Source organism: Gossypium arboreum, chromosome 8 (assembly GCF_025698485.1).
Source record: "Gossypium arboreum isolate Shixiya-1 chromosome 8, ASM2569848v2, whole genome shotgun sequence".
Taxonomy (NCBI): Eukaryota; Viridiplantae; Streptophyta; class Magnoliopsida; order Malvales; family Malvaceae; genus Gossypium; species Gossypium arboreum.
The window spans coordinates 130,737,327-130,751,641 of record NC_069077.1 but is presented as its reverse complement, the minus strand read 5'-3'; the positions used below and the strand labels follow the sequence as shown (position 1 = coordinate 130,751,641).

The 14,315-nt window shown below is 31.0% G+C and overlaps 1 protein-coding gene and 1 long non-coding RNA gene across 2 annotated transcripts; both read left to right on the top strand.

Annotated features, from left to right (window-relative positions):
• The first annotated feature begins 8,991 nt into the window (after positions 1-8,991).
• LOC108467477 (light-inducible protein CPRF2-like) lies at positions 8,992-13,131 on the top strand. Its single transcript, XM_017768098.2, has 6 exons — positions 8,992-9,472; positions 9,570-9,645; positions 10,856-11,057; positions 11,535-11,610; positions 11,699-11,824; positions 12,507-13,131. Exons 1-6 carry the CDS (start codon positions 9,098-9,100, stop codon positions 12,912-12,914), a joined length of 1,263 nt encoding a protein of 420 aa, XP_017623587.1. The 5' UTR covers positions 8,992-9,097; the 3' UTR covers positions 12,915-13,131.
• LOC128296558 (uncharacterized) lies at positions 11,833-12,458 on the top strand. Its single transcript, XR_008287184.1, has 3 exons — positions 11,833-12,027; positions 12,158-12,200; positions 12,306-12,458. It is a non-coding gene; the product is annotated as an uncharacterized LOC128296558 (long non-coding RNA).
• Positions 13,132-14,315: the final 1,184 nt, after the last annotated feature.

Sequence of the window (14,315 nt, the reverse complement as noted above, 5' to 3'; positions counted from 1 at the left end):
TTAGGCTGTGTGAGCCACACGGGCCTTCAACATGGTCATGTTAAGAGGGCACACAGGTGTGTCACCCTTTCACACAGGCGTGTGCCCCTGGTTGCCTTGAAATTTTTCAAAGTTTTCAAAAGTGTTCAGTTTATTCCCAAACTGTTTCAAAAACGTGTTTTGGGCCTTGTAGGTCCACATTAGGGAAGTTGAGAGGAAGTTTGAAAGTTTTAAATTTGAGCGAAATTTTATGACCCGAAAATGTTTGTATGTATGTGTTTAAGTCTAGTAACGCCTTATACCCTGCCTCGTCATGAGATACGAGTAAGGGGTGTTACATAATTAACTATCTAAATGATAAATTTTCATAATCAAATTTTAAAACGACATTAAGAACCTTGTAAAAATTAATTATTTAATATTTACGGTATGACACATCAAAATTGTGACCCTGAAACCATCATTTCCAATCATACAGGAAAACGAATTAATTAGGAATTAAATGCAATATACCAAAATCTAGAGAATTCATATCATTTCTACTATCAAGTCAGTTAAGGAGGATCTAATTACACCATTAGTCCTTCAATTATATTAAATTCTAATTAAATAAACTTATTTACAATTTGGCCTTAAACTAATTAGGACTAAATAAATAAATAAACCAAAAGTTAGTGGAATAATTAACATCCACCGCCTCTTGGACTTTTTGACTATAGTTTAATTACCATTTTGATCTTTTTACTATTTTAAATCTATAGCAATTAACTTTTGCATCTTTTACAATTTAATCATTTTACCTCAGTTAAGCAATTAATCATCAAAATTACCGAACCCAACTTCAATTCACATATAATACGACTCTGTAAATATTTAATAAAAATATTTATGGCTTTCTATTACAGAAATGAGGTCCTAATACCTCGTTTTCAATAACCAGTTGACTTTTGAACCAAATCACTTATACTAAATTTAATTCAATTGTTTAAAATCATCAAATCAAAATTCAATATAAAAGTTACTATTGACTTGTATAATTTAAATATTAATTATACGAACTTACTCATCAAATTGTAATCCCGAAATCATTGTTTCTGATAACACTGAAAAATGGGTTGTTACATATGAGCAATATAATATAGTAATTCTATCTAAAGCTCGTTATGGTTGGATGCACTTGAAGTTGCAAGTTTTTTAAAACTGTGAGTATAACTCTACAGTATTCAAAATAAGTTCTCAATTAAAATCATGTGGAAAAATATTATTGATGAGAACCTTGTAAGAGAGAACTTATTTAACTTTTAATGATTCAAACATGCTCCTACGGTAGCAATATCATAATTTTTTTTTACTTATGATTGAACAAAAGTTTTTAACTATGAAACCTAATCATTCCCTGAAGAGAATGTAATAATATGTAATAAATTCAAAAGACATAATCTTTAACGTGGATGTAGTAAATTGGACTATAGTAATAGTCATAGGGGATTGTCATAATAAATTTTCTCACTACTAGAAGTGAAAAATGAAGAAAGCAAAAAAAGAACAAGAATTTCCAATAACTTTTTAAGAAGAGAGAATTTATTCATGAAGAGTCATTGGTTTTGTACCTATTGTACACTTGAAAAATAAGATTCACTCTCAAAGTTTGCTATTAATAGATTTTGATTGAATTCAAAGTCTACTGCTGAAGTTTAATTTGCTTACTTTTATCATCAAGACTCAACGTAGAACAAAAAAAAGGTACATCTTTAACTATTAAATCAACTTGATATATGGTTTAAAGATTTGAGATAGTCTTCTTTTTAAGTTTTGATTACATGGATTACATATTGTTTTAAGCATTTCATTTGTTCATGAAAATGAATATTAATCGATTTATTTATGTTGCTATAGTAGGTTTTATAATTAAATAATATATTTGATTAAAACATAACTAGTATGCAAATTTATGTTAACAAACCAATGAACTTTATGGTTATTCAGATTGATTTAGTTCATACGTTTTATATTATTCCATTCGTTAATTATTTAGAGAAATTATATGAGCAATTATAAATGAAACTTTTTATGAGCTTGATTGGTTGATTTTGAATTAAATTTCATGCATATTTATGATGATAATTATGAAAAAATTGCTAGTTTTTCATTAAGAAAGACTAAATGAAAATGCCTTCTAAAGAACCCTAAGTTTATTATAAAGAAAGGAGCAATAAGATGGTAAAATGACAAAAGAAAAAAAAATGCCTCAAAAGAGAAGTAATTGTTGACCAATTAAAGGGTGCCACATCAAAGTTGAGCAATCATGCCCGTTAAAGATGCCGTTTTGAAAGTTTTGAGAATACCACACAAGTAATCAATGCACATCAACACTGGTATCTCAAACGACAACAACCTCTATCTTTAACAAAGAAAAGACACGTTATCACTCTAAATTATTAGTCTCAAAGGTGCTCACTTTATAAACTTCTCTTTAATTAGAGAACAATTATTATACCCCTACATTAGGATACCTTCCATGCTGGATGTCGCACCATGACAAATGTTTAAGGGACATCATAGTAACACTATCAATGCATTGCCATGACGAATCGCGACATAATTAAAGATAATTGTTACATCAAATCTAATCTTATTTAATGATTTAAACATTTAAGGATGTTATATTTGGTCGACACTTTAAACCAAGCTTAAGATTGAACTCTAAAAATAAGTAATCATGAAATAAAGGTCTTGACGAAACTATTTTTTTGAAATCGACTTTTTATTTAAAAACAAAAATGGGAGTTGCCACCAATCCTTTTTTATAAGGTGTGATCGGATCACCTTGTAATTTGATTGTTTTAATAAACGGTTTAATTTACTAAAACAACGATTTTTGGCTTACAAAATTCAGGAAATGGGTTCGGGAGTTGGTTATGTATGAGAAAGGATTAGCACCCTCGTAACGCCCAAAATTGGTACCTAGTTGATTAATTAATGTCTTAGTGACGTGAATTGAAAATTTGAAAAGAGTTTAAAACACGATCCTTTTTGTATTAAGACACTACCTAACTAAAGTAATTTTCGCGAAAATGACTTATTTCAAGTTAGGACACAATGCCTTAAATCCTTGGAAATGAGAATAAACACCAATTGATCGTTACTTAAATCTCGTTTTTATTTATTTTAAAGTAAATATTCGGCTATCTCGATTTTAGAAGGAAGTCATATTCTGTAAGTTAGGAACACGACTTTTCTAAATTCAAAATAATAAACATTTACCTCGGTTTAAAAATTTTCCTTTTTTATGCATCTCGTGAAAAAAAACCGTAACACTTAAGTGATGCATTTTTAATTTATTCAGGCGTGATATAAAAATGGATAAATGTTTGAACCTTAATGTATGATGTAGTGAAAATGAGATAATTTAAAATGACTATATAGATAGAATGATAAATAATAAGTAAATGAATAAATATTATAATAGTAATAACATAATTATAATAATAACATTGACATTAATAATCATATCATGGTAATAATAAATAAATAATGTAATTTAAGATAAAAAAAGGTGGAATATGCATAATTTAAAAAAATGAAAATATAAAAAATAATAAAAATAAAAATAATATAATGACGACAATAATAAAAATTTTAGCAAATAAAAGAATATAAACAATTTAATTTTTAAGTGTAAGAAAAAAGTAATAAACAAATAAATGAATAAATAAACAAATCAACTTGTAAAAAGGTTGAAATTAAATAAATAGAGGGCTTAATTGAAATTTTAATGAAATTAAGGGTGTAAATGGTAAAAAATAAAAAATAAACTAATAAGGATTAAAATGTAACGCGCTAAAAATAACTAGGGACCATACGAGAATTATCCCAAACCCTTGGGACATGAGTCATTCCCTAGAGGGCAAGAGACTGAGGACTAAATTGAAACAAGCAAAATATTAAATTGTATAATTTCTAAAAAAAATAAATGGAATTAGGACCTAATTAAAATAACTTAAAAGGCGGATCCTAGGGGTGGTTCGGGTCGGATCTTAGGTCGGGTCTCGGGTCGACTGAAACTACGTCGTTTCAGGTACCCATCTCTTAAAATGGTCCAAGTACCAAAATGAAAGTAAAATAGAATCAAGTGGTAAAAAAAAATAAAATAAAACAGGGCTAGATTGGAACAAGCCTCAAAAGTGGAAGGACCAAAGATGAATTAGGCCATTTTTTAAAACATGCGAATTCTATTAAAGGATCAGGTCAAATTTCGAGTTTAGCCCCAAAACAACGTCGTTTTGGGACTTATAGACTTCGATCAAAATGACGCCGTTTAAGTCGACATATATAAATTAAAATTTTTACCAAATATTCATTGTGAACATTTAAAAAAAAAAAGAATTCCAAAAAACATTTTCTTCATCTCAATTTTTTTTAGTCCGGCCTAGGGGTTCGCGACTCCGCTGTAGCCGCCGGTTCACCAAAGCCAACCTTGTGACATTCGTCTATCAAGCGGACGTATAAATTTAAGGATGCTAATACTTTAGGTTACATTAATACATCATATCAACCCTTTTCGTTTTTGAAGAAAGTTACTTTTCTTTTGTTTAAAATAAAGAAAAGCTGATGGCATTTACGTCACGTGTAATCCAAGCCTTAATTGAAACGCAACTGACATGGATTACGGGCCAGTTCTTCATTACTTTTGAAAAATGCTTTTGAAAAGTGCTATGGAAAAGTGCTTTTAAGAAGTACTTTGAAAAAATTTAAGTGTTTGATATTGCTGTCAAAAAGTACTTTTGAAAAGTAAAATGTCCATTTTAGACATGATATTATAAAGTAACAAATATGTATTTAAATAATGTTCAAATTAGTTAATATTATGATATTTTAGTAAAAATATAAAAAATAATTTATTATAACTTATTGTTAATATTTTAATATATAATATTAATTTTAAATATTTCTAAGTAATTAATATTAATTATTTATTAAATTTAATTAGAATATATAAACTATATTTAAATATTTAAATATAATAATTAAATATTTGTAATTAGATATTGACACAATTGTATTATTTTAAAAATATTTTTATTTTTAATTAATGCTTTTAACACATTTGTAAAACTCATATTAAATAATCAAGAAAGAGAACACAAAATAATAGCATCAAACACATTTTAAGTCAAAAAGTAAGGTTAAAAAGGTAAAATAACAACCAAAAGTACTTTTTGGCTGAAAAAGCTAAAATTTACTACTTTTTCATCTCTAAAAAAACTCATTCTAAAAGTTAAAAAAGTTACCTCAATAATATGTGTTCTACATTGCTTTTAAGAGAAAAACATTTTTTTTAAAAAAGGTTGATCCCAAAAGCAAGAGAACACACCCTACTTCTTGTGTAGGGATTGGATTGGCTTTTGTTATCATATAATATCTAATTTGGAAATTTTGTATTATCAAAATTTATTTTAGGTATCAATAATAATCACAACTTCGATTAAGTTTCAGTTTAATATTATTTTTAAGAAATATTTTTGAGATAAAGATATTACTAAACAATATGTTTTTAGGATAAAAAATGTGTTGCAAAAGCAGAAACAAAAAAAATAGTTTTTATTCAAAAGTAGGAGTGAGTATTCGATTGAGTCGAGTAAAAAAAATTCGAGTTAGTCGAGTTGACGAATCCTATTTTAGCAACCAAACTCAATTTGAATTTTTTCGAATCGGATCGAATCGAGTCAAAAAATTTCGAGTCAAGTTGAGTCGAGTTAATGAATCCTATTATTTATACTCAATATTGTGTTTACATGAACCGATTATTTAACTAGTAAACGAAGTACAAAATCATTTAACTATATAGACAATATAATGGTTTTGACTTTTAACTTAATGAGTAAACATTTATCAAAACAATATAGTTTTGCTTTTTAATTTAATGATTTTGACTTTTAACTTTAAAAAAAGTAAACGTTTATCAAAACGGCATAGTTTTACCTTTTCTTATTCGGATTTTCGAGTAAATCGAATTGTGTAATTCATATTTGAGTTAAATTGAAAAACTTAATTTTTATTTTAGTTGATCCAAATAATTTGATTAACTCAAATAACTCGAATTATTTAATTCAAAATTTAAAAATTTATCAAATTTTACTCACCCTACTTAAGTACTTTTGACCCAAAAATAATTTTGAGAAGTAATGCTAAACTAAGCCTTAAATTTTAAGATACCAATATAGAATTTTAGACTTTTAATATTGTTTTAAAATCATTTTAGAATTTTAAATAGATAGTTTTAAAATCAAAAGCTCGTTTATAATCTAATGTATTTTATGTAATGTTGATATAGTGCATGCAATTATTTTCTTATTGAAATTTGTTTAAGGGAATGAATCTATTTATATCGGTATAAAATTATTTTTATATAATTAATATTTTAATAATCTAACTATTAAATTTATTATAATATTTGTAATTATCACGTATGTAAATTTTTAATTAATTAGATATTAACTTTTCATGTTTTAGGAAATTAGTTATCCGAATTTTATTTTCAAAAAGTTGACTTTGTTAATTTAATTTCTTTTAAAAAATTTCTGATGCCTATATTGAGATTTGTAAAATTTTAAAAAGTAATCACATAAAAGTCAAACAGTAAAAAGAATTGCTTCAGTACTTTTAATCTCATCCCGAAAAATCGCTTTGTCTTTACTCCATCTTCTTATCTACTACTGATCTCCCATGAAATTTGAAACCTTACAAGAATCCTTGAGATCGATAATATAATTTTTATGGGTTTTTTATTATCGAAATCCCTAACTCATTTCCAGTTGCCCTTACGACCCACGAAATTCCTAACTTTGAAATCGAAAATTTCCTTCAGAGCCTTTAATCGACGAAATCCCCAATTTATAGCCTCCTTACCATAATCGAAATTTGTGAAAGTTCATCCACATATTATATTTTTTCAGGTTTAATAGATGAGAGAGATTATATTGGTGGAAGGTGTAAGAAGATGAAGAAAATTGGTGTGGGTTTTTGGAAAATGAGTTCGAGATTTCAATGAAAAACTATAACAAATGAAATGAGTTAAATGTTTTTTATTATAATTTTAAGGTTTCAATTTCAAAGGTTTCTACACTTAGGATCAGTGAAGAAGAAGATGGAGTGTCTTTGGGTTGTCGTTTCGATTGTATGGTGGAAGGTGTAAGAAGAAGATGAAGAACATTGTTACTATTTTAGATTTTTATATTTTTTCTTTTAAAATTTTACCTTCTAAAAGCCTTATTTTATTTATAAATTCCATGTCAGAATAGATAACATAAAATTTCAATAGAGTTATTAATTAGATAAGAATTTTTAGGGGTTAAAATTTTGAAAATAAAAATATGAGGATGAAATTCTTTTATAATGTATGAGGGGTTAAAATATACAAGTTTTTTTTTTTACAAAGAAATATGAACTTCATTTCACTAGTTAAGATTACAAGCAGATGGGCTAAATAAGCTCAAGAGATCAAGCAGTCAATAAATGGGTTTAACCCAAGCCCAAACCCTAGCCTAATTGCCCACCACCCGCCGCCAGTAGCCACAGCGGGAGAGGAGAAGACCATTGGAGATGCTTGAGAGACAAGGAAGTTGCCATGCCTCCAACACCACTAAGGGAAAGCTGAGACTGCAGCAAGATCGGGTAGAAGAAGCGCCGTCATGACCATGGAGACCATCAGGAGTCAGGACCACTAATAAAAAGGATGCCACAACCTTGGTTACCGGCATCGGTCACCAAACTACAAGGATTTGGTTTCACTAGATCGGCTTCACCATATTCGAGCTTGCAAAGGCTTGTAGTTGTCTGCGACGACGAATCTTGTCAAGAGCAGTAGCAAAAATAGGCCGAAGGAATCCTCGATCGGAGAAAAGGGATCAACTCCATAAAGAGGTTGTGGAAAGCCACGAGGTGGTCGAGTTTCTCTCCCTCCATTCCGGCGTCAAAGGGCATAGGGAAGGAGAGAGTTGGGTTATTTTATGGAAAGGGGTAGGAAAAAAAGCGAAAAAGAGAAATAAAGGGAGATATGTTAACAACGACCGGCCCAAAGGCCGGGCGTGCCGGCATGGCGGTAAGAAGGCAGGGAAAAGTGTTTTGTTTGAAAGCGAAGGAACGATAAAATATACATTGCTTAAGACATAGGGAAATAGGATGTTACGTGTGAAGCCGTACAGTAAAATGACTGGGTCTATCGTCTTGCTTTCTTTCAGTATTGTCAATGACAGCTACTATCTTTATTTACTTTTTGCCCAAACCCAAGTTGAAAGTTGAAACTCCCCACCGACTGGGCCCTATTTTTAACTTTTCCCTAATACGTACACTACACTTTTTGCTCCCATCTTCTCTTTTTTACTGTCTTAGCCCGCGCACATCATCAAGTGTTCCAATTTCTACCAATAGCCGCCCTCCCCACCCATGTATTAACTAACACGTGTATTATTGTAAGAACTGATCAAATTATGGTTTTGGTACTTTTTATTGTGCTCAAATTTAGGATTTTATCCCTGTATATTCTTTTTAAAGTTTCACTAGTTCAAAAACATCACAAGATTGGTATAAATATATGTTCCATGGACAATAATATAGATTTCAACCAATACAATACAAAGAGGATGAGGACTAATTCAAAACTAATCGAACACAACTCATATAAGGCATATTCACAAAGTAAAAAGGAGATTCACATATCATAATTACTCAAACCCGAGTCTTCAAGAGTTTTATTTTCTTTTTACTTTTATAATTTTATTAATCAATTAGTTTAATTGACTTATATTTTAATAAAAACACATTTTTCAACTTATTACGCTACTTTATTAATTAAAATATATAAATACTTGGATTAATTAATGATGTTACTAAAATACAGAGATTAAAAAGTTATGTCGAATTATAATATATGAACTAAATTTTTAGTTTGATTATAGTAAAAGGACTAAAATCAAAATTTGACCAGTGGAATGTTAGTGGATATATTCTGTTTGTTCCCGCATATAATTTTAAATGATAAAAACAAGCTGGAAGAAAGAGAGAGGAAGGCGAATTGCATTGTGGAGAAAAAGAAGGGAAAAGGATTTCACTGAAAACGATGCATACTGAGTTCTCAGTTGACGATTTCTCGGACTCCTTTTGGGCGGCTCCGCCGGGGATGAGCCGAAGCCAATCGGAGTGGGCTTTTGACAATTTTATTGAAGAGTTTTCTGGTTCGGGCGGGGCGATCCCGGTGTCGCGTTCGGACGAGAGTGTGATCGGTCCATCCTTGGCGGAACCTCGGCCGTCCGTTTCGAAATCTGAAGAAGCCGATGGTGAAGGTGACGTGGTGGAGATCAAAAGACCTGGTAATCAGAATCATAACAGTCCGCCGTCCGATCTGGCACCGACGTTCTCGATTGACTCGGATGAGTACCGCGCGATCCTCAAGGACAAGCTCCATCAAGCCTGCGCAGCTGTTGCTCTCTCTCGTGTATTCTTCTCTCTCCAATCTCGATTTCCAATTGGATTTATTATTAAATATTATAAGTCATATTAGATATTTTTTCTGAAAAATAAATATTATTCAGGCATCATCTGTTAAGGCAGAAGTTTTCTCTGCGCAAGCTGAAGATCAAGCGCTTCAATCGAGATCCCAAATTCAAGGTAAGCTTTTGCTTTGCATGCCTCTGATCTGACTTGTTCTTTTTAATGAATTCGAGTTTTTTAGACTTTCCTTTTTTCTCAAATGCAATAGATTGAACTTGTTTAGAGTAAGGATGAAGGACCGTTCACGTTTCTTATTCACTCTGATATTTGAATGCAACTTCTGTGATATAAGCATACGACTTACGCAACCCTGTAAATTAATTTTAGTTATTTCCTTACGTTTCAAATTTTAAGGAGCCGATTTCATGTTAGTTCTAAGGGGTAATTCTATTCCTGAGCAGTAGTTAGATTTTAAGGGAGTCAATTTTTATTTGTAATATATGTTTTTTATCGAAGGAGAGCTAGGATTTCTGTAAAAATTTGCTCTGAATACTTGTATTTCGGCAAAATGATAAAGGCATCTGCCTTACTCAAATTCAGTTGGAGTTGGAGTGTAGTTGGGAAGATCACTAGTCTTATACTGGGAGATAAGCAGTTTCTGTCCCATAAGCATGTTTCATTGTATTAGGAGGCTGCACTGCTTCAACAGGTTTAGTTTTTCTGATGGCAGTCAGCCCCTTCTATACTATGAAAAGTCTATATGGTTTTGAATCAAATGTAGTTCATCTAGTTTGTGATTTGTTGAGGGTGAGATAGTAGCAGAATGAATGACATGAATGTTTCTGTAGTTTGGATCCTTTAAGTTAACTACATCAATGATTTTTTTGCTGCTTGGTGAACTATAGGGAAGCATTGTTTTTCATTTAGTTTTTACTGGAGCCATCCTGCACGTATCATGCATGATTATTCCTAATAAATAATAACTGCTAGTTACTAATGTTTTCTGTCTTCACAAGGTGCAACGTAACTCAATCTTTGATTCATGTTTGTTCTGAAAGAGTGAAGGAAAGGAATATGAGAAGAAAGATGGAGGGATACATAAAAATGGAATTAATTTTCTTTACTAGATTTGATAATTTTTATTAGTTTCTTATAAACTTTACATAGGCATTCAAACAAGAAATGAAATATTATCCTGTTTATTTTTCATTTTTCTCCACTTCTCCATTTTCCTTCCTACTTCTTTTTCTTCACATTTCCTAATATCTAATCTGTAGAAAATATTGTAAAGATCTTTGGAGCTCTTCTTGCATTAATTTCGTTCTCCTTTTTCAATGACTGCTTTACATATAATAATAACTAGCTGATACAAATTCTACCATTGTAGGTTCCTCAAAGGCTCAAGGACAGGGTGAACTAGATGCTACACCTAGTGAAGTCCTGGCTATGTCTACTACACAGACAAAATCAAAGGTACAAATGAGGCAAACAACAAGTGTGTCATCAGGAGAAGATTCAGATGATGATGAACTTAGAGATACTGAAACTACTGACAACATGGATCCGGCTGATGCAAAACGTGCAAGGAGGTAATCATGTTTTCTATTTTTGACTTGTATTATTGATTGTTTTGAGGAGTTTGAGATGCTTTCTGTTATTTATTCTCTTTCGCTTAACATGTTTGATTTCCTTTTCTCTTCTTTTTATCCTAATTAAAAAGACTAGCATCTCTTTTAAGTAATAGCTATAAGAACTAATTTCGTATCTTCAAAAAGATCAAATAGTTATATTGCAAATAGAGCTTCAACTTACAATTCTATACCTCTTAGTCGAACATAGTTCTGTTGTCTTTTTCAAGAATTAATCTCAGCTATTGGCTCAGGGATTTTTCTTTTTGTGTTTTCTTAAATCAATATATTGGTTTAAAGCACAAACATTCTAAGCAGTAATTACTTATCTCACTACTAGACATGTGAATTAGTAAATTCTCACTAAATTCAATCTTTGATTTGGTGATGAAATCACAAAATTGCCCTGAATTAATTGGTATATTGTGGATGGCTCAGAATGCGGTCAAATCGAGAATCAGCTAGACGCTCAAGGAGAAGAAAGCAAGCACATATGAATGAACTTGAAGCGCAGGTTTTACTACATCATTCCTCCTACCCCTTAATGGTCTGGTGCAGTTTGTTTTATTGTTATTTTTAATCCTGTAAGTGATTTTTTCTAGGTTGGCCAACTAAGAGTTGAACATTCTACATTACTCAAGAGTCTCACTGACACGAATCACAAGTATGACGAAGCTGCTGTGGACAATAGAATTCTGAAGGCTGATATAGAAACATTAAGAGCAAAGGTAAACCATCAGCATCAGTTCGTCATCATCACCATTGCCTAATTTGCCTTTTCTTACTTTGGTCCAGTTATTCTTCAGTTAGTTTGACTTATGGTTCCTGCTGAAAGTTCAAAATTTACTTCCATATAAATGACAGGAGAATATGTTATTGTGACATCATGAAGTTTGTGAAGATTAGTCAGTCAAATTCTGAAAAGCCATGGGTAATTCATTTTCCTTAATCTAGGATTAAAGGATTAAATAGAAAATGAGCTTTCAGAATTTAGTAGCTGCAATTCTCTCGGTGAAGGGAGATTAATTTGGTTTTGGTGATCTGTATGTGCTCCATTTCAGGGATCTGCTGGACTTGTCCAGTACTGACACACTCAGTTCTATGGTGTGTTCTGACTGTTAATATACTTGAAATTATTTATGATTTGAATGTCTCTCTGAAATTTACATAATGGATACTGACATGATCTCTCGTGTTAATACACTGGAGTTACCTTGTTGGACATCAGATGTTAATGTCAGTGTTTGGACCGTTGCAAACTGTGAAGCACAGTCTTGCATCTTTTATGCCTGAAACTGCTGCGGTTGGTTGTAGCTATTTTACTTTTTTTCTATGAATCACTATTGATGCCGATTGATGCAACTTTAATTCCGTGCCTATCCTGTTGATTGTTATACTTGAAATTTTCAGGTAAAAATGGCTGAAGAAACAGTTAAGCGGGTGACGGGGATTAACTTTAACTCTGGTCTTCTATCTAGGCACAATGTAGCTAGTGTTGGCATGCCTTTTGTTAGCAGCCCATTGGAAACATCTTCAACTGCTCCTGTTCCATTGCAGCCAAACACTAATCAGTTTTTTCACCAACCAGTTCCCTTGCATCATCAGAGAATGGAGAACGGTTTCATGGGGAACACCATGGTTCCTCCTATCGTGAATTCACGAACCGAAGGAGTGAAACATGTCAATGAAACATCTGCATTGCAGCACACACCCAGGTCGGAGCGCGTTCAAGATCAGATTGGCCCTGGTGTCAGTCAGCATATGTCCGGGTGGGAGCCTCAACAGCATGCAGCTGCTAAGAACAAGAAGCAAAATTGAAGGTTGGTGCTGTCCTTCCCGTCCTGTTTTCTGAGATGGGGTTTAAGAAGCATAGCTGCTGCTGGTGGTGGTGGTGGTGGTGGTGTAGTGTTAGTTAAAAAACCAGTGACTAAATTTTTGTATTTAACATCTTGTCATCACTTAGTTATCAGTCCAGACAGTGAACTTTATTTTGGTAAATTATTATGTATGAAAATCATATTAAGTTCATACTCCACTCCAGTGTTTCAATTATTAAGTAGTTAAAAAATCATCCATGAATGCAATCTTTTTATCATTATAGTATTGAAAAAGGGAAAGGGGATGACTAAATTTGAATCCCGGAATACGTAAATGTAAGATTGTATCTTCTTACCTTAATATCTTTTGTTTTTTTTCTTAAGCACATTTTCACCCATTTTTGTATGGGTGAGTACTACTTTAATTCTATAAATAAAATTATAAATTTCCCACGTGTTCCATTTATTTAATATTTTTATATTTTTAAATTTATTTTTATTATATGTAAACTTGTCAAACCCCAATTTTGCTTGTGAAATTATTTAATATAGGCATAATGATTTTTTTACCTTCCAATTTTACAAAAAGAAATTATTTTAGCCCTCTATTTATTTATTTTTGCTATTTTAGTCTTTAAATTTGTGTTTTTTGTCTAAGCACCTCAAAATAAATGAAAAAGTTAAACGTTTGTTAACTTTGTTGATATGACATATATGTAAAAATATGTCAACATTTAATTAATTTTAAAAATAAATAAATCTTTAAATAGTTTAATTCAATTAACTTTTTATGTGGTTCAATCGATTCAGACTAATTTTTAAATCAACCGTTTTAAAATCTCTCTCTAAACTGATGCTTTAATTTATTTTCTTGATTTGACCTGTTTAAACAACCTCGTGGGACTGAATGCATTGCCGTGCAGCAATGCCAATAGTTTGAAACAAAAGTGCTGCTTGGTCATGAAGCATTGCTGCAGCCCCACAGTTGCTTCCAGGCAGCGCATATTTCGAATAAAATGTATCAATTTGGTGATTGAAAAACTGTTGGTGCAAAATAAAAATGAAGAAATATTGAAGGAAATAAAAACAATTGTAGATGGTAAAGTCAGCATTTTATTAGTTTTTCAACTTAAATTTTTTTTTTCTAAAATCATATGTTAAGAAAATGAAAGGTAAAAACATGTAAAGTTATAGGATTTAATGATTAACTCTGAAAACCCATTTCTAATTATTAAGCAAGGAAGACAAGAAACAAATAAAGAAAGAAAAAGGGTTAAAAGAATGAATCTGAACTACTATGAAAAAATAAATAACAACGTTAATATACTATATCGTACTTATATTTAATTTTAATATTTAATTTGGTATTTAAGTTTTTTTATGTTTTAATTTGGTATTTGAG